Source organism: Micromonas pusilla, assembly GCF_000151265.4.
Source record: "Micromonas pusilla CCMP1545 genomic scaffold MICPUCscaffold_3, whole genome shotgun sequence".
NCBI classification, from domain to species: Eukaryota; Viridiplantae; Chlorophyta; class Mamiellophyceae; order Mamiellales; family Mamiellaceae; genus Micromonas; species Micromonas pusilla.
Window position 1 is genome coordinate 1,207,405 of NW_003315884.1, and position 23,567 is coordinate 1,230,971.

Genomic DNA, 23,567 nt, shown 5'->3' on the forward strand with positions numbered 1-23,567 from the left:
TTGATATCCCGAGCGGTCGGGCGGGACGCGAGCACGCCGGTGACCGTCCGCTTCAGCGCGGACTTGTCGATCTTCCCGGACCCCGCCTGCGCGGATTCCGCGGCGGCGACGTCCACGCCCTTCATGGCTTGCTCCAGCGTCGTGATCTCCTCTTCGCCGCCCTTCTTGCCCTTATCCTTGCTCGCTTTCTTCGCCGCGCGTTTCGCTTCGTTCTCCGCTTTCTTCGCGGCTTTTCTCGCCTCTTTCTCCTCCTTCTCCTTCGCCACCTTCTCGACGAGCGCGGCGGACTCGGCTTCTTCTTTCGCCTTCTTCTCCGCGAGCCTCCGACCGAGCTCTTTCGGGTCCAACTGCGACTCGTCGATCTCGTCCGTGCCGAGAAGCTCCGACAGCGACGCGGAGTCTTTTTTCTCCTTTTCGTACTTTTCCTCGGTGTCGTCAAACTCCGTGCCCTCGAGCGCGGCGGCGACTTTCGCGCCGGCGCCGGCGCCGCGCTTACGCGGGCCCGCGGCGCCGCCCTCGCTGTCTCCTTTCGGCGCCGGCTTCTGCGTCGTCGTCCCGAACGTGCCGGCTTTGATCACCGCCTTGGGCTTGCCATCGTCCCCGGTCTTCGCGCCGCCGCCGTCTTCGGCGTCGTCGTCGCTGAAGTCCTCGTCCGAGTTGGCGTCCACGGGGCGGTTGTTGTCGAGCTCCTCCATGGAAATCCCCACGGACGGAACGTCCTCAAACTCGGAGTAGCCGTACTCCGCGCCGCTGGACTTGGCCTTCTCCGCGGCGGCGGCGGCTTCCGCGGCGACTCTCGCCTCTTCTTCCTCCTCCGCTTGCTTCTTCAGGCGCAGGAGCTCCTTGAACTCCTCCGAGTCCGCGTCCGTGCCCTCGTCCGCGGCGTGGTTCATCTCCGCGGATTCGCACAGCTCGCGGCCGGTGAACCGCCCCTTCTTTTGCCTCTCCTCCCTCGCCTTGTCATCCTTTTCCTTCCGCGCGTTCGCCTTGCTCGTCTTCCACTCCAGGAAGACGTCCAAGGTCACCGGCGTCCCCGGGCCGGAGTCCTTCAGCTTCTCGAGCGCCTCTCTCAGGTCGTCCTGGTCGGACTTTTTGTTCATCGCCGCCGCGCGCATCATCGCGACGAGGTCCGATTTGAACACGAAACCCTTCGGAAGCTTGTGCCTGTACTTGCACTCCGCACCGCCCGGGCACGACCAGAACCACCCGTACTTCCTCGCCTCCACGGCTTGCATGAAGTGCTTGCACACGATGTCCGTCGCGTTCGAAGGAGGCTTCTCCGCGGCGTGCTTCTTCGCGATCACGGCCTCGAGCTTGTTCTGGTCCCAGAGCTCCATCGTGTCGTTTTCATCCGCCTCGTCGTCCGCGTAGATGTTTCGCTTCGCGTCGCCGACGCCGCCCGCGCGCTTGTTCTCCACCGCAAAGTTGTGCGAGAACTTGCACCGCTCCGCGCTCTTCGCGCAGCAGCCGTGGCGGAAGTACTCGCACAGGATCGTCTTCGGGTCCACGCCCTCGGGGACTTCTTTTTGTTTGATCGAGATCCCCTTCGTGCGAAGGAGAAACTCCTCCGCCTCCTTCGCCGCCTTCCTCGCGGCGCGCATCGTCGCCTTCCCGAGCTCCGTCGTCGGGTCGTTCATGTCCTTCAGCCTCTGCGCTTGGACCGCGGCCTTCGTCTTCAGGCCTTGCTCTCGCCCGAACTCCAAGTCTTTGTTCTTCAGCTTCTTCGCGTTGCGGACGTCGTTCGCCATCTCTTCCTTCATCTTCTCGTGCGACATCCCAGCCTTCTTCGCCTTCAGCCTGTTCTCTTGCGCGGGCGTCTTCCCCATGGCGATCGATTTGTGCGAGTGCGAGTGCGAGTGCGAGTGCTCGGTCGGTCGTTCGCGGATGAAGACGGCGCCGCGCGCGTCGCGTCGTCAGCGACCGTCGACTCCGAAAAGAACGACGAGGCGCGGCGATCGACGCCGGCTGCGCTTTTTCTCTTCCGCTCGCGTAGCTCTTTCAGAGAGCGTCCGTCGCGCGCGCGTCAACGCGTGCGTCGCTTCTCGCGCGGTGGGTGCGCGTCGACGACGTTCGATTCGACTCCGATCGAGGAGGCCGCGTCGCCGTGCGAGACGTTGTGCCCGCGCCGCGCAGATCTTCCTCGGCGGAGACGAGTCGTTTTTCGTTTGAAGCGCAGCTGTGAGGGTCAGCCGCCGCCGCTCATTCCCTTGAGGGCTACAGTAGGACCTGAGCGCGCTACGCGCCATTCCGAGCTGAGGCGTTTCGTTTCCCGGCTTCGTCGTTTTTGGTCAGCAGAGAGACAGAGAGGCGACGCGCGCGCGCCACGGGAGAGGGATGAACAACGTCCCCACGGGTGGGGGCTTCCGCGGGAGTTCCCTGCACGCGCGCGCGAGGGCGCTGTGCACCCCGGACGTCGCGGCGACGCGCGCGAGGGAGGCGCTGCGGCGCCTGCGACCGCGACGGATCGTCGCGACCGATCGCGTCGCGTCCGCGTCCGGTCGTCGTCGTCGCGGCGAGATCCTGCGCCGTCCCGAGCTCGCCCCCGCGGCGGGGGGCGCATCGCGCGACCTCGCGCGCGGACGCGGCGCGCGATGGGACGACTCCGACGCCCGACGCGACCGCGCGCGCGCGCGCGTCGACCACGGCGAGGACTACGGCCCGGGCGCGGACGGACGCCTGATCCCCGCGCTGCTCCGAGATTTTCGCCCGCGCGCGACCCCGCGCTCGGTGCTGAGAGATCCCCCCCAGCGCCGCGGCGACGCGCGCGGCGACGGCGACGGCGACGGCGACGACAAGGCCAAGGCCAAGGCCAAGGTGGCGGTCGCGTTCGTCACGTCCGGACGCGCGACCACGCGCGAAGGGCTGTTCGGGTCGTACGCGACGGACGCGGCGTTCGCCGCGGCGGCGGCGGCGAACGCGAGGACGCGACGCGCGAGGACCGCGCCCGCCGCCGCTCCGGCTCCGCGCGATACTCCGACCGGTGGCGAGGGCGAGGCGGCTAAATCCGCGCGGAGCGAAGAGCGGCGGCGACGGCACCGCCTGTCGCGGTTCCGAAGGCATTACCTCCCCGCGGACGCGCCCGGGGCGCCGCGCGCGGACCCCGCCGCGGCGACGGCGTCTTCGAAACCGAGACCGTCGCCGCCGTCGCCGCCGCCGTCGCCGTCGCCGTCGCCGCCGCCGAAGAAACATCGGCGGAAGACCTGGGACGTAGACATGCGACCAGCGCGACGGCAAGGGATCATCCCGCGCGGGACGGCGCCGCCGGGGACGACGCAGCTCGCGTGCGCCGCCGCCGCCGACGCCGCCGCCGTCGTCGCGAATCGACCGGCGGAGGATAGAGAGCGGTACCAGCGAAGGATCGTGACGACGTGCGCGCGCGAGCACGTGGACGGGATCGTGCGGCGCGCGAGGGAGGGATCGCGATGCGCGCGTCTGGGCGCGCGCGGGGCGTAGGCGAGCGGTCTGTTCACGCGTGTATTCATTCGTCGGGCATCGCATCTTAATACAATCGATAAGATTCCTCGTTGAACGTGTCCCCCACTGACAAGTTATGTACAGCCATCGGCGCCCGCGCCGGTGGCTAAATCAAAGAATCAATTTCATAATCAACCCCGCGTCGTCGTCGTCGCGTATTACAACAAAGCGACCGACGCCGCGGGGCAAAAGAATAATAGGAGTGTTGTACAGGGTCTGCCCGGGGAAATTCGTTCCGTCTCCCCCGGGCGCGATAAAATACTCCCGACGGAGCGCTCTCGCGTCGGTGCGCGTCGCCCACCATCCTCCTCACAGAGGCTGGTGCGCGGACTCGATATTCGCAGGGGGCGCCGCGGGCGGCGCGACGGCGCTCTGCTGCCCCGCTGCCGCCTGCACCGCCGCCTGCGCCTGCGCCTGCGCCCTCGCCGTGAACGCGTTCGCCTGCGCCAACATCTGCGCGAACGCGTTCGGATTCCACGCCGCTGCCCCCGCCGCCTGCCCTGGCCCGACGCCGACGCCGACGCCGGCCGGCTGCGCCGCCGCCGCCGCGTTCGCGACGCCGCTCATCCACGCGAACATCAGGGACGGGTTCATGCACGCGGCCATCATGTTCGGCATGGTCGGCACCGGCGCGGCGCCTCGCGCGGCTTGCGCCGCCGCCGCCGCCGCGGGCGGGGGCGTAAACGCCGCGAGCTGCGCGGCGAACGCGGTCGGGTCGAACCCGCCCAGCGCCGGTGCCGGCGCCGGCTTCGCGATCAGGGCCGCCGCCGCCGGCTTCGAAGCAGTTTGCGCTTCGCCGCCGCCGCCGGACGCGCGACCGAGCGCAGCCTCGGTGAGCGCCCCGAGCGCCGCCGCGGCGTTCCCGAGCTCCTCCGCGATGTCGTCGTCGCCGAACGTGCTCCGCCCGGACGTCCTCGGCGAGCGCTCGCGAGGCGTGTGCTCCCCCTTCGCCCCTCGTCTCGGCGTCCCGGGCGTCGTTTCCCCGTCCGAGAGCGACGCCGCGGCCTCGAGGAGACCGTCCACGCCGCCGGAGTTCCCCGATCCCGTGGACAGCCGCCGCCGCGCGTAGCCATCGTCCGTCGTCGTGTCTCGGTCCGACGAGTCGCCCCCCGCGCCGGCGGAGACGCGCGCGACGCGACGGCGAACAGCCTTGAGCTTGCCGATCCTGAGGTGCGCCTTGCTGTTCGGGTCCGTGATGAGCACCTCACGCGTCTTGCGCACGGACTCCAAGCGCTCTCTCTCCGCGTCGCCGACGGACAGCGCGAGCTTCTCCGACGCCTCCGCGGAGTCCGCGGCGATCGGCGCGGCGGCGGCGGCGCGCCCCGGCGCCGCCACCTCCAACGCGTGGATGATGGTATCCAGCTTCTTCACCTTGCGGTACGGCCACCGCGTGATGCCGTGCTCGCGGCATCGCTGCTTGAGGACGGTGACGCACAGTCCGAGCTGATGCGCGGGGAGGGACGGAGGGAGGGAGGGAAGCGTCAGCGGGCGAGAGATCGAATCGAATCGTATCGAATCGATCGATCAAAGGTCTGGTCGTCGCGCGTCGAGGACCGCGCGCGCACCTTGCGCGCGACGTCGTTGATGGGGAGGTGGAAGTTGGCGCTGAGCTCCTCCACGGTGAGGGATTTGGATTGACCTCCTCCGCGTTTCTGTTTCGATGGATGAGGAAGGAATCGTCAGCGTCGCGTTCGAGGGGTTTCCCGGCGTCGCCCGTCCGCGTCGGCGCGTTCCCGTCGCGCGGCGGGAGAACCGAAACGAGACCGCGGGTTTTTTTTCCCGGCGGGCGTCGGGAATGCCGGCGGGTTTTTCCGGTCGCGCGAACGCGCTCGCGGCGCGCGCGTCGCGAGAATAAAACCCGCGCGCGAGCGAGAAAACGATGCGACACCGCGTGAATCATCGACTCCGGGAGCGCGATGCGATTTCGTGCGGGAACGAGCGCGCGCGGGGTCGCGGGACGCGCGCACCTTTGGCATCTTTTCCGTGTACAAGTGGAGCCGCGAAACGTTAGTTGATGGAACCGCCGAGCGAATTTACGCGCTCGGAGCTCGTCGATGGCGGCGTGAAACGCGCGTGCGCGGTCGTTCCCGCGATGTGCGACGGTCCGTGAGGGCCTTCAGAATACGTTACAGCGCGTCAGCCTCGCGGCGTCACGTCGTAGCTCTCCGCGCGCGTCGCCAAGTGATGCTCCGGAGCCCGCTCTCGCTTTTTCTCGCGCTGACGCGGATCACGACGAGAAATGTTCTGAGCCGTATGCGCTTTTAGTCTGACTAACTGGACGGAAAGGCAACGTTTGGTGCAGACTTTTGCCGAGCGACGCTTTCGGCCGCGGAAATCAATCTCTCTCATTGGCTTGAAACGTCGTCTGATTCGCTAATTTGATGACGCGGCCGTCGACGAAGCGGCGTTTCGCGGTCGAGAACTGTGATCGAAATCGCTCTTTTTCCGGTCGATCGATCTGCGAATTGTCGAGTCAGGCGACGAGCGGAGCGCGCGCGCGGTGGAAGGTTTTGGTTTTCGCTGGTTTTCACTCTCTGTGGCACTATGAAGACTCCTTCGCTCCCTCCACCCCTCTCGCGCGTCATCGCAAGATGTTCTTCAGCGCGTCGTCTATGCGCTCGTACTTGAACTTGTACCCCGACCTCAGCACCGCGCTCGGGGCCACCTTCTGCCCTCGGAGCACGACGGTGGCGCCCTCGCCGAGCAGCGCCTGGATGGCGAAATCCGGCACGGGCAGCCACGACGGCCGTCCCAACGCGGCGCCGATCTCCGTGCACATCTCCCCCATCCTCACCGGGTTCGGCGCGGTCACGTTCACCGGACCAGACATGGACTCGTTCGAGATCGCTTCCATGATGATCCCGACCGCGTCCTCTCTGTGGATCCACGAGAACCACTGGCTCCCGTCCCCCATCGGCCCCCCCGCGAAAACCTGAAACGTCGGGAGCATCTTCCCGAGCGCGCCGCCGTCGCGGTCGAGGACGATCCCGAGTCTCAGCAGCACGACCCTCACGCCGACGTTCTCCACCGCCATCGCGGTCTGCTCCCAGGACTGGCACACTTTCGAGAGGTAATCGCCCCCGGGCGGCGCGCTCTCGTCGAACGTCGCGTTCTCCGACGTGCCGTAAAAACCGATGGCGCTCGCGTTCACCAACACCTTCGGCCGTCGGCGCTCCTCGAGCGCCTCCACCGCGTCGACGATGCGCTTCGTCGCTTTCACCCTGGACGCCATTATCTCCGCCTTGATCGCGGGCGACCATCGCGTGCTGATCGGCTCTCCCGCGAGGTTCACGACGGCGTCCACGTCCGCCACCGCCGCCGCCCACTGGCTCAGCGGCACGAAGACGACGACGCCTCTCGGGAGCGTCTCCGGCTTGAGCGCGCTCCTGGCTTTGTTCACGTCCCTGGCGAGGACTAAGACCTCGTGTCCGGCCGCGAGGAGCTTCGCGACGAGTTTCGTGCCGACGAACCCGCTCGCGCCCGATATCGCGACGCGCAAGGATCCGCCACCGGGCGACGACGACGACGACGACGACGACGACGACGACGACGGCGTCGCGTCCTCGGTCGCCGCGGCGAGGACGCGCCATCCGCGCGAGGCGACGATGGAAGACCCTCGGCGGCGGCGCGCGCGAGCGCCGAGCGCGAGCGTGTCGAGGGCGACCGCGCGGCGGCACGACAGCGACACGGACGCGGACGCGGACGCGGACGCGGACGCGGCGGCGGTGACGTGTTTCGCGGGGACGCGCGATCCTGCGCCGCGCGAGGACGACGGCGGCTCGCGCCGCGAGGACGGCGGCGCGGGCGCGACGCGCGCTGCCAGCATCGAGAGCATCGCCGCCATGGTTGTGGTGATCCGCCTCGGGTGCGCGCGGGGGAAGTTTGAGCGGCGCGTCGCCGTGCGCGCGCGAGGTGCGGCGGCGGCGAAAGTTCGGGAGCTCGTCTGGCCAGGATCACGTTTTCGAGATCTCAAAAAGTTTATCCCGGGCGAGGCGAGGCGCCGTCGCGTCGTTCGTGATGGTTGCTTGCGGTCTTATTAGAAATTGTGGTACAGCTAATGGAATACATCATGCGTGATAATAGTACTGTAATAACTCAACTCGACGATCGCGCGCGCTCACGACGATCGTTGCTTCGGGGCGAGGCTCGATTCCGCGGCCCCGCCTTTTCCGCGGTACCTCTCCTTTTCGAGGTACCGCCCCCGTCCCGTCGCCGCCGACGACGCGCCGACCGACGGTCCGATCTTCGACGCTTTCGGGCCGATCGCCTGCAGCCCGCTCGGGCTGTACGCCACGCCCGCGATCGCGCTCGACGACGCGCTCGCGGCGGATTTCTTCGTGCTCGAGCGAGCAAAGAACCCGCCGCCGCCCGCGGCGGCGGCGGCGGTCGCGTGCTTTTTCGTCGACGAGGACCCCCCCGGGGCGAGGTCCAAGGACACGGCCGCGTGCGCGGGGACGATCGCGCGACCCGCGGCGAGGGATTCTCGCCGAGCGCGGTTCAGCCCCGGCGCCGCCGGAGACGTCGTCGGCGCCGCGGTACCTCGCGTGATCCACTCGTGCGCGAGCGCCTGCTCCGGGGACTGTCGCTCTCCGATGTCCCATCTCAAGCACATGTCGATGAAATCGACGAACCCTTTGTCCGCGCATCGGAGGATCCCCGCGAGATCTTTGCTCCCGGGGACTCGGCGCTTCCCTCGGGTGACCTTCACCTCGCGCGCGCGCCCGTCCGCGTCGAAGAAGATCGTCTTCCTCGTCGCGGTTTCTAACATTTTCGGCGGCGGCGGCCCGCGCGCTTCCATGATGCACGCGAGCTGCTCCATCTCGTTCTCCCCCGGGAACAGCGGGTACCCGGTGTACAGCTCCGCGAGGATGCACCCTAAGCTCCACATGTCGATCCCGACGTCGTACGGCATCCCTAAGATGACCTCCGGGGAGCGGTAAAACCTGGATTGGATGTACGTGTACACGCGTTCGTTCTCGAAGCACGACGAGCCAAAGTCGATCACCTTCACCGTGGACTTGTTCGGCTGCTTCAGGAGGATGTTCTCCGGTTTCAAGTCGCAGTGGATGACGTTTTGTTTTCGTAGAAACTTCAGCGACGTCAGGAGCTGCGACGCGAACCGACGCACGAGCCCTAACGACAGCCCTTGGAAGTTGTTGTTCTTGATGAACTCGTACAGGTTGATCGACAAGAGTTCGAACGAGATGCACAGGTGCTCGCGAAAGTAGAAGTACTCGTGCATGTGCACGATGTTCGTATCCTCGTCGCGCTCCTGCGTGTTGTGCCGCAGGTGCTCCAAGATCTTCACCTCGACCAAAGCCTGGGAGTGAAACCGCTTCTTGTTCCGAATCACCTTGACGGCTTTCATCGTCTTCGTCTTGTGATCGAAACACCGCATGACCTGCCCGAAGCTCCCTTTGCCGACGATCTGGATGATCTCGTACCTGTACGCGAGGTGATCGTGCGGGACGATGATCAAGTCGTCCCTGTCGTCGTCGTACCCGTGGTTGTCCGGCCCGCGCTCCCTCGACCCTCTGATCTTCTTCCCCACCCCCGCGGAGGCGCCCGAGTACCACACCTGCGGGAACTCGCCAACCTCCCCGAGCTCGTACTCGGACAGATCCGACGCGTGGTTCCTCAGCACCGTGGACGGCGTCATCGGGACAGCTTGCTCCGACGCGTGCGCGTGCGCGCCGCCGACGCCGACGCCGAAGCCTTTCCTCCCGGACGCGGACCCCGGGGACGTCTCCCCGCTGCTCGACGACGACCGGCGCGACCGCACGGAATCGCTCCGCGCCCTCGCGTGGATGCTCTGCGACGAGTCCCCGCGCGACGCGACCGGGCCGCGCGACGCCACCTTCGCCGCGTTCGACGTCGAAGACCGCCTCTCGGGTTTCCCCGCGGTACCCGCGGTCGCGGCGGCGCCGAGCGGGTACAGCGCGGACCCGAGCGCGTCCGGAAGTCGCGCGAGGGTCGCTTTCCCTCGGATCGCCTCCGGGCCGCCTCGGTCGATCCCCCCGGCGTTCGCGCCGCTCGCGTTCGCGACGGTGGTCCCCTTCATCGGCGCGCGCGTCGATTTCGCGCTCGCGCCGTTCGCGAGGCCGACGCGTCCGAGCCTGCGCGCGAGCTCGATCGCGGAGACGCCGTGGATCTGTCGCGCGCGTTGACGCGAGGGCTGCTTCTCGCCGGCGGCCGCGTCGGCGGGATCTCTCGACGACGCCGGCGCGTGCGCGTGATGCGACACGCCGACGCCGTTCACGGGGGGGAGGTCGTTCGTCTTGTACGACATCTCGCGTTATCCCGCGCGAGAGGCGTTCGCTCTTTCGACGCGGGACGCGCGAGGCGGCGCGCGAGATCGTCGCGGGATCGGGTCGGTCTCCGAAACGACGCAACGTGACCTCTCGCGTTCCGCGAATCCCCCGAACGCGATCGCGCGACGCGGAGCGCGGGTAAACGACGCGCGCTCCCTCGATCCCCCCGCCGCGTCGGCTCTTCGTCTCTCGCTGCTTCCTTCTTCCTCGCGCGTTCTCTCTCGCCGGACGCGCCTTCCTCTCTCAAGCGCGCGCGCGGAATGAATCGACAGAATAAAGTTGACAGGTCACTTCTCGCGTCGAAACAGAAAATATCTAAATTTTTTCCGGTCCGAACCTCTGTATGCAAACTTAGTCGGAACCACCTCATTTCGTGTACTGTACCCAAAAAGTACAAAGATCTGGCGCTATCTAAGAAGGATTTCGCACGTCCGCTTTTTCCTTCGCCGTCTCCAGCTCGCGCTGCAACGCGAGGATCCTCGCGTTCTTCTCGCACAGCTCCTCCCTCGCGCGCGCGAGCAGCTTCCCGTCCGACCCGCCGCCCCCCCCGCCCCCCGCGGTAAGATTATTCTTCCGCGCCGCCGTCACGCTCACGTTGCGGACGCGAGACGCGAACTCCAGCGTGCACGCGCTCTCGCTCGCGTCGGACGCGGCGGGTCCGGCGTGGACGAACATCAGCGTCTTCGAGTCCCCGCCGAGGCACGGGGACAGGATGTGCGTCAGCTTGCAGTCGCGGAACGGCACGTGCGCCGCGTGCTTTGCTGCCGTCTTGCTCTCTGTCGCGGACTGTTGCTTCTCCGCGAGCGCGTTGAGACAGTTTCCCAAAGCGCTGAGGCTCTTGTTGATGTGCCTCGCCTCGCGCAGACGCTCGCCGGTGGCGTTCGTCTTGCTCAGGCGCTCGGACCCGGCGAGGTCGACGAGGTTTAGCCTCGATGTCGTGACCTCCCCGCGCCCGGCGTTCGTCTTGCTCGTCGCGGTGACCGTGATGGTGAATATCAAGTGCGACCGCGAGGACGTCGCGTTCATATCCGTTTGGCCGGTTTTCCTCGCCGCGCCGCCGACCCTCATGACCGCCATGACGTCCATCGTGCTCGAGACGTTCACGCGCTCTAAGTCCGTGACGTACGGCGTCCCGTCCGCGCCTTGTCTGATGTCGTGCGGCTTCGGGTTCGCCGCGTCCGGCTCGAGCAAGTCCCTGACCTTGTCGTTGTAAATCTCCATCATCGTGCACGAAAACGAATACGAGGACGTAGCGTAGTCGCTCTCCGCCTCGCGGAACAACGATGCGAGGGACCGGAACGTGATCCCGCGGTCCGCGGGAGTGCCCTCCATCGTGTACGTCTTCCCGCTCCCGGTTTGCCCGTACGCGAACACGCACACGTCGTATCCGTCCAGACACGAGCGAATCAACGGCTCGATCTCTTCGAAAATCTCCGACTGCGAAGCCGACGGCCCGGCGACGTGGTCCAACTCGTACCGCTTCCCGCCCTCGATCTTCGCCTCCAAGGCGCTGACCGCGCTGACCGCCGCGACATCGCCGTTCGCTTCCTCGCGAGCGCTGATCGGCCGGACGCGCAGAAACACGCGGATGTTGCCCTTGAGCTCGAGGAGGCGGTTCGACAACGTCTGCCGCTCTTTTCGCGCCGTCGCGCATCGCTCGACGGCGACCGCCGCCGTCTTCCCGAGCTCGCGCACGCCTCGAAGCGCGATCGACATGTTCTCGCTCGCGGCGGCCGCGGCCGCGACGGACTCCGCGCGCAGCTCGTCTTGCTTCGCGCACAGCTCGTCGATCGCGCGTTTCATCGCGCGCGCCTCGGCGCGGAACCGCGACGCGCGCTCGGCGTCCGTCGCCGCCGTCGCCGCCGCCGCCGCGTCCTCCTTCTTCGTCGCGGCGGCGGCGGCGAAGTCGTCATCGTCCGCCGCTCGACGCGCGAGGAGCTCCTCCTTCGCCGCGGTCTCCCTCGCGAGCGCGGTCCTCGCGTCTTCGAGCTCGCGCCGCGCCGCGTCGCATCGCGCCGCGGCGACGTCGCGTTCCTCCTCGGCGCGTCGCGTCGCCGCCTCCGCGTCCGCGAGCGCGGCTCGAAGCTCGCCGCGTTCGCGCTCAACTTGATCGACGTCGCGTCGTAAGTCCGCCTCTCTCGCGCCCGCGGACTCGTCCAGCGCCGCGAGCCGCGCGGCGACGTCCGCGGCGCCGCCTTTCGCGAGGTCTTTACTCTGTTGCGCGATGATGCCGATGAGCTCGGCGCCGCGCGCGCGCTCGGACGCGAGCTCCGTTCGCAGCGCCGTCGTCGTCGCGTCGGACGCTTTCCTCCGCGCCTTCTCCGCCGCCTTCATCTCGCGCCGCGCCTCCTCCGCGGCCATCTGCCGCTCGAGCTCTATCGCGTTCTTCAGGTCCAGTCGCATCGCGACGCGCTCTTCCTCCAGCCTCGCCTTCTCGCGCTCGACCTTATCGATGATCGCGACGTTCACCTCGCGCTCCAGACGCATCCGCTCTTCCTCGAACGCGTCGTCCTTCCCCGCGAGTTCAGCCTCGAGCGCGGCGACTCTGCGCCGCAGGCCTTTCATCGCGACGCGCGTGGACGCCTCCGCGGCCGCGGTCTCTTTCGCGCTGGGTTTCGTGCGCGGTTTCTTCGCCGGCGGCGGCGCCGACGCGTAGGACGTCGACGCGTAGGACGTCGACGCGTAGGACGTCGCGTCCTCCGTCGCTCGCCAGTTCGCATCGTTCTCCTTGTTCGCCGCCGCGTGCTGTTCCCGCAGGCTCAGACCGGTGCCCATGCGCCCGAGCGGCGCGCGCGGCGCGGCTCGCTTCTTCGCCGCGGCCGCGGCGACGCGCGCGCGCTCTCGCATCACCGTCGCGCGGAGTTCCTCCGACAGCGGGTGCTCGTCCAGCTCGCGACGCGTCTCCGCGTGGAGGTACCCCTCGGTGAGGTTTTCGCGCGTGACGCGGCTCCATCCCGGCGGGAGCGAGGCGTCGTCCAGCGCGCGGCGAGGGATCCAGAGGAGGTGCTCCTCCGAGAACGGGTCGATGTCCAGCGCGATCGCGGTCTGCGCGTTGTGAGTGCGGGAGACGGACGTGGAGGGGTTGGGCGGGGCGCGCGCTCAGATGCGCGCTCGCGTCGTGGCTCGCGCGCCTCGGCTCGGAATCGGGTGCCGAAAAACGCGGAAAAACGTCCGGGAATGAACGGAGTGCGCGGGAGAGGGCAGACGCGCGACGGACGCGCCTCTATCGTCCTGTCGTCCAGCATCGGCGACGACGGCGCTTCCATCGCGATGGATACGCGCCGCGACGGGCGACGTTCCGGTCGCGTCCGCGCCCCGACGCGCCGCGTCTTCTGATCTGGCGTCGGTCGCGCGTCGAGGACTCTTTTATTCCCCTTCCCATCGGGTCGTCCGCCAGTCGTCCCTTCCGCGGCAGTCAGCCGCGGCGAAATATCCCGAAGGGGACCGACGCGACGCGACGCGACGCCGCGGGTTGACCGGGCATATCGCGGCGCCCCGGGGCCGGTGCCGCGATGGTGGACCTGGACGTCGCGTACCTGGACGCGGAGGTGTACGACGACGACGAGCCCGGGTTCCATCCCCTGGACGACGACGACTTCGGGCGCGGGGATGGCGCGGACGCGAGCGCCCCGGCGCGCGAGCCGTCGTCCGCGTCGCTCCTTCACGCGTCGCAGTTCGGCTCGACGATGCACGCGGACGAGGCGTCGTCGTACGCCCTCGACGGGTCCTACGCGACGTGCTTCAGCGAGGCGTACCTGAAGTCCCTCGCCGGGTGCGACGACCTCACGACGTGCGCGACGCTCGAGATGCGCGCGGACTGCACGAGGGAGGACCTCGGCGGCGTCGGGCGCGCGATGCCGTCGCTCGCGAGGCTGCGCATGAGCAACTCCGTCGCGCCGTCGATGCGGACGTTCGGGAGCGCGTTCCAGAGGCTCACCGTGCTGTGGATCTCGCGGTCGGGCCTGGAGGACCTCGCCGGGATCGGCTCGCTGCTCAGGCTGCGCGAGCTCTACGCGTCGTACAACGAGGTCGCGGACGTGTCGCCGCTCGCGGAGCTGGACGATCTGCGCGTCGTCGACCTCGAGGGCAATCGCGTCGCGGACCCGGACGCGCCAGATTACCTCGGGATGTGCCCGAAGTTGACGTCCGTGACGCTGGAGGGGAACCCGCTGTCGCGCGTGAAACACTACCGGCGACTCGTCGCGCGCGCGATGCCTGGTCTGCGCGCGCTGGACGACGTCGACGTGTCGGAGGAGGACCGGGCGGCGATCGTCGGCGACGCCGACGCGGGGGGGAAAGAAAACGAAAACGAAAACGGGCGCGGCGATCGAAAAGGCGGAGTAGGAGACGGCGAGACGTCCGACGCGGAGATGGCGATGGTCACCGAGGGGATCAAGTACGCCGCGGTCGGGATCGACGACCCGGACGCGGTTCTGACGCGAGACGCGTTCACCGGCGAGCTCTCGATCGAGCTCGCGGAGGACCCGCTGGGAGGGGACGAGTTCGGCTTGGACGCCGCGCCGCCGCTGGAAGATCATCTGAGTCGGATGGCGTCGCGACCGCCGCCGCGGCCGGGGAGCAGCCAAGGCGGCGGACCGAGCCGCCCGAGCAGCGGTGCGAGCAGCGCGGGGAGCGGGATGCACGACAGCACGAGCGCGCTCGTGCGCTGTAACTCTTTAGGCGCGACCGTTAGGACGAACTCGCGGCCGAACACGGCGGCTTCGAACGCGTCCGGGGGGGGATCCGCGCGAGGGTGGTCTTCGCGCCCGGGCACGGCCGCGTCGATCGCGTCGACGTCGTCGTCGAGGCCCGGGACGGCGACGAGTGGGAGGCCCGGGACGGCGACGAGCTGGCGGAGCCGCGCCGCGAGCGCGCGGAGCCGGCCGGGGACGGCGGCGTCGAGCGGCAGCGGCGGCAGCGGCGGCGGCGGATGGGGCTCGAGGCCGGGGACCGCGATGTCCGCGGGGGACGTATACGGACGCCCAGAGAGCGCGGACTCGCTGTTCTGGAGGAAGAACCGAGTGAAAGAGTCCCGCGCGGGGTTATCCGACCGCGGGGACACCGCGAACGGGTGGGGGTTCGGCCTCGGCGACGGCGGCGGCGGCGGCGGCGGCGGCGGCAGCACGTTGACCGCGGGCGAGGGGATCGTCGTCGGCAACCCGACGAAGCTGTTAGCGCGGCGGAAGCGCGAGCGCGCGGCCGCCGCGAACGCGAACGGCGCGGACGCGACGAACGCAGAAGCGGGCGGAGAAGCGGGCGGAGCGCGCGCGAACGAGGAGGAGGACATATTGACGTCGCTGCGGCGGTGGAAGATCGAGATGGCGGAGACGTTTTCGAGGAGAGGGCTCCTCGGCGCGGACGAGCTGGAGTTTGCGCGCGAGCCGCCGCCGCTGGAGTACAAGTACGAGCTCGAGCCTGAGCGGGGCGTCGCAGAGCCGGCGGCGACGCCGTCGGCGGCGCCGGCGCCGCCGATGGACCTTCCAACGCCTCCGAAGTTTACGCCGCAGCCGCCGCCGCAGCCGCCGCCGAGGGGGGCGATGCGGCCGCAACCGCCGTCGGGGCGGCCGCGGGGGCCGAGGCCGGGAGGACCTGGGGCGGGGAGGAGCGCGAAAGCGGTGTCCGCGGCCGACGCGGCCGCGGCGCTGGCGGCGCCTCCGCCGAAGAGGGTCACGGAATCGAGCGCCGGCGGCGTGGACCGACTCGTGTTCGACTGAGGAGTGAGGTACCTTCGTAGCGCTTATTAGGAAGGAAGGAATCGTCGTCGCGTTAAAACGACGACTCGCTTTTTAGCGCGCTCGCTCAACTCGTTCTCTCTCTCACGCGCCCTTACCCCGCGCCTTCTCGATGAGCGGCTCCAGCTTCTTCTTCTCCGCGAGCACCTTGAGAAAGTTAAAGATGAACGGGATGTAGTTGTGCTTCCGACGGATGTTCTCGTCCCGCCACCGCCCCCGCCGCTCCAGCTCCGCCTCCACCTCCCCTCTCGATCGCGCGATCTCGACTTCTATCCTCGCCACCTCCGCGTTCAGCGCGTCGTCCCCGACCGGCAGCGGGCCGTCCGGGTCGTCGACGTCCATCCCCTCGCCGCCGCCCCCGCCGCCGCCGCCGCCTAACGCGCTGAGACACCGCTGCTTCCGTCCCTCCAAGGTCTGAGCGCGTTCCTCCAGCGCGTCTCGCTTGCTCTTGATCAACGCCATGAGATTGAATCGAATCTCGCTCGAGGCGTACTTTTCGATCCGGGACTGAATCACCGGGCACGCCTTCCCCATCCAATCGTCGTCCGTGCACGCGCCGTGCGATATCGGCCCTTTCTTCAGGCCGTCGAGCTCGTACAAGACGCCGTTCACGGGCATGTACGCGATGAAGTGAAACACGTCGTCGTCTTTTTTCGCCTCCCTCTCAGGCTCCATGATGGGCTCCGGGCGCGCGAACGAGTTGTGCGCCTTGCGAATCGTCTCGCTGTTCGAGATGGCGAGCCCTTTCAAGTCCGCGTCGAACTCCGCGGTGAACTCCTTCATGTTCGCGAGCTCCGCGCCGAGCGTGACGCTCGGCGGGCAGTTCATCAGGATGGACAGGATCGCCTGCGTCGCGCACGCGTTCGTGATGACCTGGCTCGCGAAGAAGACGCCGTTCGCGTTCGCGTCCGTCTCCACCGGCGCGCTCGGGGGATCGCCGCTGCGCCATTTGAACAGGAAGATGAGGCCGTACACGGGACTGCGGGATGAAGGGGGTCGCCGGGGGGGGGAGGGACGGGTCGCGTCAGATCTCGGGGACGCGCCGAGGGCGGGATGATTCATTCAGCGGTAGATCGGCGCGTTCGATCGGGAGGGCACGCACGCCATGGACTTGAGCAGGTCCTCGTCGAGCGCGTACAGCTCCTCGACCTGCACGCCCTTCACCCCCATCTCCTGGATGAGCTCGGTGAAGACCCCGGGGTCGCTCTCGATCGTCGTCCAATCCATGACGGGCAGCGGTGAGTGCGCGCGGGGAATGATGCCGCGAAGACGAACAGCTGCAGCACGCACTTTTCGAGGTTTTCGAGCAGCGGGTTTCGATTTATCCGTCACGAACAGTGTTGACGAGTAAGACGACATGAAAGGAAGGCGGCCGCGTTGAGTCTACGTTTTCCTCTTCACTAAGGATGCTAGCTAGGTCTAACGCTAATGCGAAGAGATAACCACGACCCCCATCCCCCGAGACGCCCGTCGTCGTCCTCACCTCGGGTAGAACGTCAGCGGCGGCGCGCTCGCGTGCCCCACCGGCCGCCTCCGTTCGTTCGGCGCCGTCCTGCTCGCCAACCCTCGATCCGCGTCCGCGCGGTTCCCCCCCACCGAGTCCACGCCGCCGCCGACGCCGCCGCGCTCGTACGCCCCCGGCCCGGTCCGTCGCACGGCGACGACGTAGTACGCCACGCGCGTGCCGTCCGCGGACGTGACGCGGACGTAGAGCGCCGCCGCGCCCAGGGACGGCGCGTTGAGTTCCACCCGGCGAAGCGACGCGGCGGCGGCCGTCGCGCCGGGCGACGCGCCCGCCGCGTCCGCCGCCGCCGCGACCGCGCCCGACGCCGCCGCGCTCGCGACGCCGAGAACCACCTCCGGGGGGCCGTCGAACACTCTCACGGTCGCGCCTGGGGACGTGGTCACCGTCGTGATCGTCGCGACGTCCGCGGACGTCGGCGCGACGAGCCGGTACCGGCGCTGGCTCGGGTCCAACGCGCACGACGAAGCGCACGGCGGCGACGTCCCCGGGGGACGACACGCGCGGTGGCACCCGGGCCACGATTCCCCGCCGAGATCCGTGGCGTTGAAGGAATCCCCGGTGTCGAGCGCGACGTGAAGCAGCGCGAGCGTCGCGTCCGCGGCCCTCGCGGCGGCGGCGACGGACGAGCGCATCGCCGCGATTTTGTACGTCGCCGGCGTCTCCGCGGCGGCGGCGGCTGCGGCGCCCGGAGGCAGCGCGTCCGCCCTCGGCGCGACGCGCACGATCACCTCCACCGCGTCCGCGCCGACGAGCACGGGCGCGGACGCGACGCCGGGCATCGCCTCGACGCCGTCGACGGTGACGACCCAGTCCTCGTTCGCGACCGCGGCGACGAACGACACCGACGGCGCGGCGACGCCGGGGAGCGCGGGGTCCGGGAGAAGCAGACGGTACGACCCCGCGCTCGGGTCGAACCGCGGCTCGAGCGTCCCGACGCTGGGGGTCAGGGACTCGAGCCACGCGGCCGCGTCCGGGGTCACGATCGCAATCTTCGTGGGCAAATCTTGAAGGAGGTTGACCGCGTCCACCCCGCCCGAGCCGACTTCTTCGCGGCCGACGAAATCCCTCGCGACGACGTAGGCGTCGTACCGCGTCGACGGGGACAGACCCGTGAGCGTCAAAACGAGCGGGAGCACGTCGTCGCCCGCGCCCGAACGCTTCGACTCCGTGTCCCCGAGCGCGGAGCTCGCGCGCGCCGACGCGAGCGCGGGCGAGGTGGCCGTCACGGCGACGTGCGCGACGCCGCTCGTCGCCCCCGCGGCGGCGGCGGCGACGGCGGCGACGTCCGCCGACGTCGGCGTCGCGACGGACCCGAACGGCACGACGACGACCCACACCGCGGCGGTCTCGTCCACGCGCACCTCCAGCGTCGCGCCCGTGGGCACGACCGCGGCGACGCGCGGGTGCCCGGGGAGGAAGAACGGCGGCGTGTTGTCGAGCGTGCGGATCGTCCGCGACACCGCGCGAGGGGGCGCGTTGGCGTACGGCGTCGAGACGCCGTCGGGGCCCGTCGTTGTCGCCGCCGCGGCGTGGACGGCGACGGCGTAGACGTCGTACAGAACGCCTTTCGTGAGGTTTACTATCCCGCCGCCGATCGCGGTGGGCGTGAACGCGGTGAGGACGTCGCCGTGACCCGCCGTGGAGGACGAGCGGGTGTCCGGGAAATCGGAGCCGCCGCCGCCCGGGGAGGCGCCGTGCGCGTCGACGCCCGCGAGAATTTGCGCCGGCGACGGCGCCTTCGCGCCGTGCTTTAACAGCACGTACGCGACTTTCGCGGGGACGGCGCTCAGGGAAAACTGCGGCGTGATCGACGTCTCCCCGATCGCGTTGACCCCGACGCAGTCCGCGCCTTTCGCCGGGGTTTCGCCCGCGGCCACCGCGGCGGCATCCGGGACGAGCCCGGGCGCGACCTTCGCGGCGTTGGTCCGCGCGACGTTCCCCGGCGCCGCGCCGTCGCCGGAGAACGCGACGTCGCCGCCCGCGCTCGACGCGACGACGGCGACGAAGACGTCGTACCCCGCGCTCGCGCTCGACACGGACTGACCAGCCCCGAGGGACACGTTCGCAGACGCGAGAGCGTTCGCGGTCGGCGCGGACACGACGCCAGCCGCGAGCGGCGTCGCGCCCGCCGCGTCCGTCCCCGCGACCACCCGCGCTCTCGTCGGTTCGCTCGCGCCGCCGTCGACGACGACGTAGTACGCGTCCCCGGGAACGTCGAACGCGATAGACAACGTGAACGTCCCGGAAGGCGACGCGTTCGCGACGAGCGGGACGCCGAACGTGGTCCCCGTCGCCGGGGAGGTGATCCTGCAAAAAAAATTCAATTCACCGGTCGGTCAGTTGAAAGGGGACGCGATCAAATGTTGAAACCGAGCGGTGGGTGAAAAACTCGTGTTTCGAACGCACCACGCGCGCGGCCCGCGCGTCGTAAACGTCGGCGGGCGAAAGTCCGGGGCGACGAACGGCACGAGCACGACGTCTTCCTGCGCGTTCGCGCCGCGCGCGTCGTCCGTGGAGTTGTCCACCGCGACGAACCACGCGGCGTACTTCTCGCTCTGCGCGAGCAGGTACCCGGGCGAGGTCCACGGCGACGGCGACCGCGTCGCGCCGGTGAAATTCCGAAAGCTGCCGCTGGCCACCACCGGATACGCCGCCGACCCGGTGCTCGCGTTCATCACCCTCGTCGGGGTCATCTCCGGCCGCGCGTGCGAGTAGTTCGCGCTCGCGTTCCGCGCGACGACGAAGTAGACGGTCGCGTTCTCGTCCGTCTCGGCGTGGACGATGAGGCGAGCGAGCGCGGCGCCGCCGCCGGCGCCGCCGGCGAGCGACGCGTTCACCGTCGCCGCGGCGACGGGAACCGCCGCCGCCTTCGGCGCACCGCTCGCGGTCCACACCGGCGGTTCCACGTCCGACATCTTCCGCGTCGCGACGCGCACTGGGCCCGCGTTCGGCACCGCGCGCGTCGAGCGCGTCAGCGAGGACAGCCGCGTCGGCTCGAGGTCGATCGCGAAGTAGTCCACCGCGAGCGTCGCGCCGCGCCGCGTCGAGCTCAGGTCCGGCTCGGGCAGATCCGTTATGACGTGGCTGACGTTGACGTTCGCGTCGGTCACGTTCAACACGCCCGCGTTCGCGCCGGGGACGAGCGCCGCGTACGGTTCGCGCGAGATGGCGCTGAAGTTCGCCCTCGCCTCGATCCCGGCGCGCGTCGCGACCGGGTCCGAGGAGGCGTTCAGCCGCAACGCGAAGACGACGGCGCCGGGTTCGCTCAGCGACGCGTCGAACCGCAGCGCGCTGCCGTTTAGGTCGATCAACGCGGGATACGACGCCGTGAACGTCGGTGGCGCGACGTCTGCGACGACCAAGGACGGTCCGGTCCAATTCTCCGGGTTTGGCGGTAACGCTCGAAACGCGTGCGTTCCTCGATTCGCCGCCGTCGTCGTCCCGTTCCCGCCCGCGGACGCGTTCGCGAGGACGTCGTTCCCGTCGTCCTCCGCGACGACCCAAACGTCGTACGCGCCCTCTGGGGAAAGCCAGGGGCACGCGCTCGCGCGCGACGGCGACGGAGGCAGCGACGCGAGAGCATCCTCGACGCCGTCGCCGTCCGCGTCGCACCGCGCCGCGCCCACCAGAGACGCCGCGCGCGTCGTCGCGTTAAACGACGCGTTAAACGCGGAAAAGTTCCGCGCGTCGTTCGCGATCGCCCCGCGCCAGTCCGCCACGGTGTACGCCCCGCCCGCGACCGCGGTCTTGTACGCCGCGTCTGCGCCCGCGGCGTACCCGCCGCCGGGCCCTCCCTCGACGCACCCCGCGTGCGTCGCGAGGTCCACCGTGCGGACGAGCGTCGTCGCGTCGACGTTCCTCGTCGGCACCGCGAACGCGCCGCACGCCGCGGCGGCGATGCGGCATCGCCCGACGCACCCGACGATCTCCTCCACGCTCGGCGCGTTCGCCCACACGAGCGGCGCGCCCGTCGTCGCGGTCGCGCCGAGCGTCTGCGCCGCCGCGTGCGGCGTCACCGCGTACCGCACGATCCCGGGTTCGTTCAGACGCGCGGTGAGGTCGAAGCCGGTCGCCGTGACTCGAGAGACGCGGCCGGCGGCGACGACGCCGCGCGTCCCGGTCGCCCCGCCCGGGGTCGCGTCGAACCCGCCCACGAACGCGGGAGGGGTCACGTCCAGCGTCGTCACGTACGCGAGCGTGAACAGCGTGGTGTTGAACACGTCGAATGTATCGGAGGAGCTCAGGTTGAACGACGGGTTGTCGGCGTCGTCGGAAAACACGGCGTAGAAATCGTACGCGCGCTCCGGGGTTAACCCCGTGACGTTGACCGTCCCGGTCGCGACGCCCACGGTCAGCGCGCGGCTCGCGTTCCCCCGTGCCGTCGCGTTCACGCCGCTCACGGTGAACGAGCCCGCGTTTTTGAAGAACGCGCCGGCGTTGCTCGCGTTGAACGGCGACGCCGCGGTGCCGTTGTTTCGAACGTCCTCGAACATCTTCTGCGCGCGGAACGCCTCTGTGTATCCGACGATCGGGACTAAGACGCTCCCGGCGGGGACGACGCCCCAGTACACCGTCCCGTTCTTCGTCGAGTCGGCTTTGATCTCGAATCCGACGCCGTGGACGGATGTGATCGATAACGCTCCAATAGGGGGCGTTTCGTCTCGAGTCGTGAAATCAAACCGCGTCGGCGACGGCGACGCGTTCGGCGCGTCGCCGTTGTTATCCCTCGTGACTAAGTACGCGGAGTAACTCGTCACCTCGGTGAGCCCGCTCACCGCGCAATACGTCAGCACGTTCGCCCTCGTGACGTTCACGACGCAGGATAACGCCTCCGGGCTCGCCCCGCCCGCGCGGGCCATCACCTGCGCGCTCGACGGCGCCTGCGTCCCGGGCGCTTGCACGACGAGATACGCCACCCCGGGTTCGTCGAGCGCGATCGTCGCGTTCACGAGAAACGCTTCCGTTCGGAACGTCGGCGTGCCCGACGCGAACGCCGGCGGCGCGGCGTCTTTCGTGTTCGCGACGATCAGCGAGACGTACGGCTGCAGCGCTGCGGACGACGACGCGGGGGCGCAGTCCGTCGCCGCCGCGACGACCCAGACGTCGTTCGTCAGCGTTAAATTCGTCACGTTCGCGCTCGCGGTGACGGACGCCGTCGCGACGGTGATGTTCCCCGCGTCCACGGCGCCGTGCCCCCACGTCGCGTTCCCGCCGTGTCTTCCCGCGCGCACCTCCTCCGGCGTCGGCGTCGTCCGCTTCTTTCCCGTGCTCGCGTTCACGACGAGCCCGTGCCCGGGTTTCGTGGCGAGAAAGTACACGCATCCCGGCGCGTCCAGCTGGACCTCGAGCGTCGCGGAGTCGTTCCGGACGAGGTGGCTCGGTATCGCCGGGTACGCGATGCCCCTGAACGCGACGAACGACGGCGCGAGCGTGGCGCCGTACCCCGGAGGTGGAGGCGGGGGAGGCGGAGGCGGTGGGGGCGGAGATTGGCCCGCGGCTCCGCTCGCGAACGACGCGAGGAGGCACGCGAGGAGGCACGCGAGGAGACGCGTCGCGTCGTGGACGCGTCTCCTCGACGTCCTCGAGGGCGTTTCCCTCCGCGGCGAGGCTCGCCGCCGCGGGCGCGCCATCGCCGTCGCTCCGACTCCCTCGCGGGAGCGCCGACGTGTGGAAGGCGACGACGTTCGAGCGATCGTAGTAAATAATGTCAGATTCACAGTTGGTAAATCTAAGCCTCGACGCGCGCCCGCGGCACAAAGCCACGCGCGGAGCGCTGTCCCCGGCGAGACAAGACCGAGCAGAAGCGCCCTACAGAGATGAAGCTCATCTACTTCGACATCCCCGGCAAGGCGGAGGCGATCCGCCTGTGCGCGGCCGTCGGCGGCGTCCAGCTCGACGACGTGCGCACCTCGCGGGAGAAGTTCCACGAGATGCGAGACTCCGGCGAGCTTCCGTTCGGCCAGGTACCCGCGCTCGACGTGGGCGACGGGCGCATCCTCGCGCAGTCGAGCGCGATCCTCAGGTACGTCGCGACGCTCGGAGGGCTGCACCCCACGGACCCGCTCGAGGCTGCGCACGTGGACGCCGTCGCCGCGGCGGAGGAGGACTTCTTCGCGGGGATCTCCGTGTCGAGATACGGCGCGCGCTTCGGGTTCGAGATGTCGGACGAGTACCGCGCGCAGGTGAGGAAAGCGCTCAACGACGAAGTGCTCCCGCGTCACCTGTCCGCGCTGCAGAAGAAGCTCGAGGCGTCGAAGACGGGGTGGCTCGCGGGGACGGAGAAACCCTCGATCGCGGACTTTGTCTTCTCCCCGCGGTTGCGGTGGCTCGTCGGCGGCGCGAACGACGGCATCGACCCGGGCCTCTTAGAGGGGTATCCGGCCGTGACGGCGCTCCTCGAGAAATTTTACGCGCTCCCGGAGGTTGTGAAATGGTACGAGCAGCCGGACGGGGAGGAGCTCAGAGCGGAAGAGATGCACTCGCCGAAAGGGAACTAGCTAGCTAGCTACCTACAGTATAGCTCCG

The 23,567-nt window shown here is 69.1% G+C and overlaps 9 protein-coding genes across 9 annotated transcripts in view; 3 read left to right on the forward strand and 6 right to left on the reverse strand.

The window, feature by feature from the left end:
- Window positions 1-2,103, reverse strand: part of MICPUCDRAFT_70921 (zinc finger/ABC transporter fusion protein) — a 4,523-nt gene extending 2,420 nt beyond the window's left edge. The window contains exon 1 of the mRNA XM_003057335.1: window positions 267-2,103. Within this exon, the coding sequence (XP_003057381.1) occupies window positions 267-1,826 (1,560 nt within the window). The 5' untranslated portion in view covers window positions 1,827-2,103. The remainder of the gene's footprint in view (window positions 1-266) is intronic.
- A 231-nt stretch (window positions 2,104-2,334) lies between these two features.
- Window positions 2,335-3,453, forward strand: MICPUCDRAFT_56486 (uncharacterized protein; the record flags this gene model as incomplete). Its single annotated transcript, XM_003056865.1, has 1 exon — window positions 2,335-3,453. The coding sequence occupies one exon, from the start codon at window positions 2,335-2,337 to the stop codon at window positions 3,451-3,453; it is 1,119 nt and encodes a 372-aa protein (XP_003056911.1).
- Window positions 3,454-3,477: 24 nt separating this feature from the next.
- On the reverse strand, window positions 3,478-5,648 carry MICPUCDRAFT_46781 (uncharacterized protein). The gene is made up of 3 exons (XM_003057336.1): window positions 5,442-5,648; window positions 5,040-5,126; window positions 3,478-4,917 (listed from the first exon to the last, which is right to left on the reverse strand). Exons 1-3 carry the CDS (start codon window positions 5,448-5,450, stop codon window positions 3,784-3,786), a joined length of 1,230 nt encoding a protein of 409 aa, XP_003057382.1. The 5' UTR covers window positions 5,451-5,648; the 3' UTR covers window positions 3,478-3,783.
- Window positions 5,649-6,061: 413 nt separating this feature from the next.
- Window positions 6,062-6,973, reverse strand: MICPUCDRAFT_5571 (uncharacterized protein; the record flags this gene model as incomplete). Its single annotated transcript, XM_003057337.1, has 1 exon — window positions 6,062-6,973. A coding segment is annotated over one exon (912 nt), but the record flags the coding sequence as incomplete, so codon positions are not given.
- A 1,032-nt stretch (window positions 6,974-8,005) lies between these two features.
- On the reverse strand, window positions 8,006-9,136 carry MICPUCDRAFT_1886 (uncharacterized protein; the record flags this gene model as incomplete). Its single annotated transcript, XM_003057338.1, has 1 exon — window positions 8,006-9,136. A coding segment is annotated over one exon (1,131 nt), but the record flags the coding sequence as incomplete, so codon positions are not given.
- Window positions 9,137-10,352: 1,216 nt separating this feature from the next.
- Window positions 10,353-11,390, reverse strand: MICPUCDRAFT_4705 (uncharacterized protein; the record flags this gene model as incomplete). The annotated part of the gene is made up of 1 exon (XM_003057339.1): window positions 10,353-11,390. A coding segment is annotated over one exon (1,038 nt), but the record flags the coding sequence as incomplete, so codon positions are not given.
- A 1,907-nt stretch (window positions 11,391-13,297) lies between these two features.
- MICPUCDRAFT_56491 (uncharacterized protein) lies at window positions 13,298-15,499 on the forward strand (the record flags this gene model as incomplete). Its single annotated transcript, XM_003056866.1, has 1 exon — window positions 13,298-15,499. The coding sequence occupies one exon, from the start codon at window positions 13,298-13,300 to the stop codon at window positions 15,497-15,499; it is 2,202 nt and encodes a 733-aa protein (XP_003056912.1).
- A 29-nt stretch (window positions 15,500-15,528) lies between these two features.
- Window positions 15,529-16,760, reverse strand: MICPUCDRAFT_25831 (uncharacterized protein). Its single transcript, XM_003057340.1, has 2 exons — window positions 16,620-16,760; window positions 15,529-16,496 (listed from the first exon to the last, which is right to left on the reverse strand). The coding sequence occupies exons 1-2, from the start codon at window positions 16,742-16,744 to the stop codon at window positions 15,602-15,604; spliced, it is 1,020 nt and encodes a 339-aa protein (XP_003057386.1). The 5' UTR covers window positions 16,745-16,760; the 3' UTR covers window positions 15,529-15,601.
- A 6,098-nt stretch (window positions 16,761-22,858) lies between these two features.
- On the forward strand, window positions 22,859-23,539 carry MICPUCDRAFT_15637 (uncharacterized protein; the record flags this gene model as incomplete). Its single annotated transcript, XM_003056867.1, has 1 exon — window positions 22,859-23,539. One exon carries the CDS (start codon window positions 22,859-22,861, stop codon window positions 23,537-23,539), a length of 681 nt encoding a protein of 226 aa, XP_003056913.1.
- Window positions 23,540-23,567: the final 28 nt, after the last annotated feature.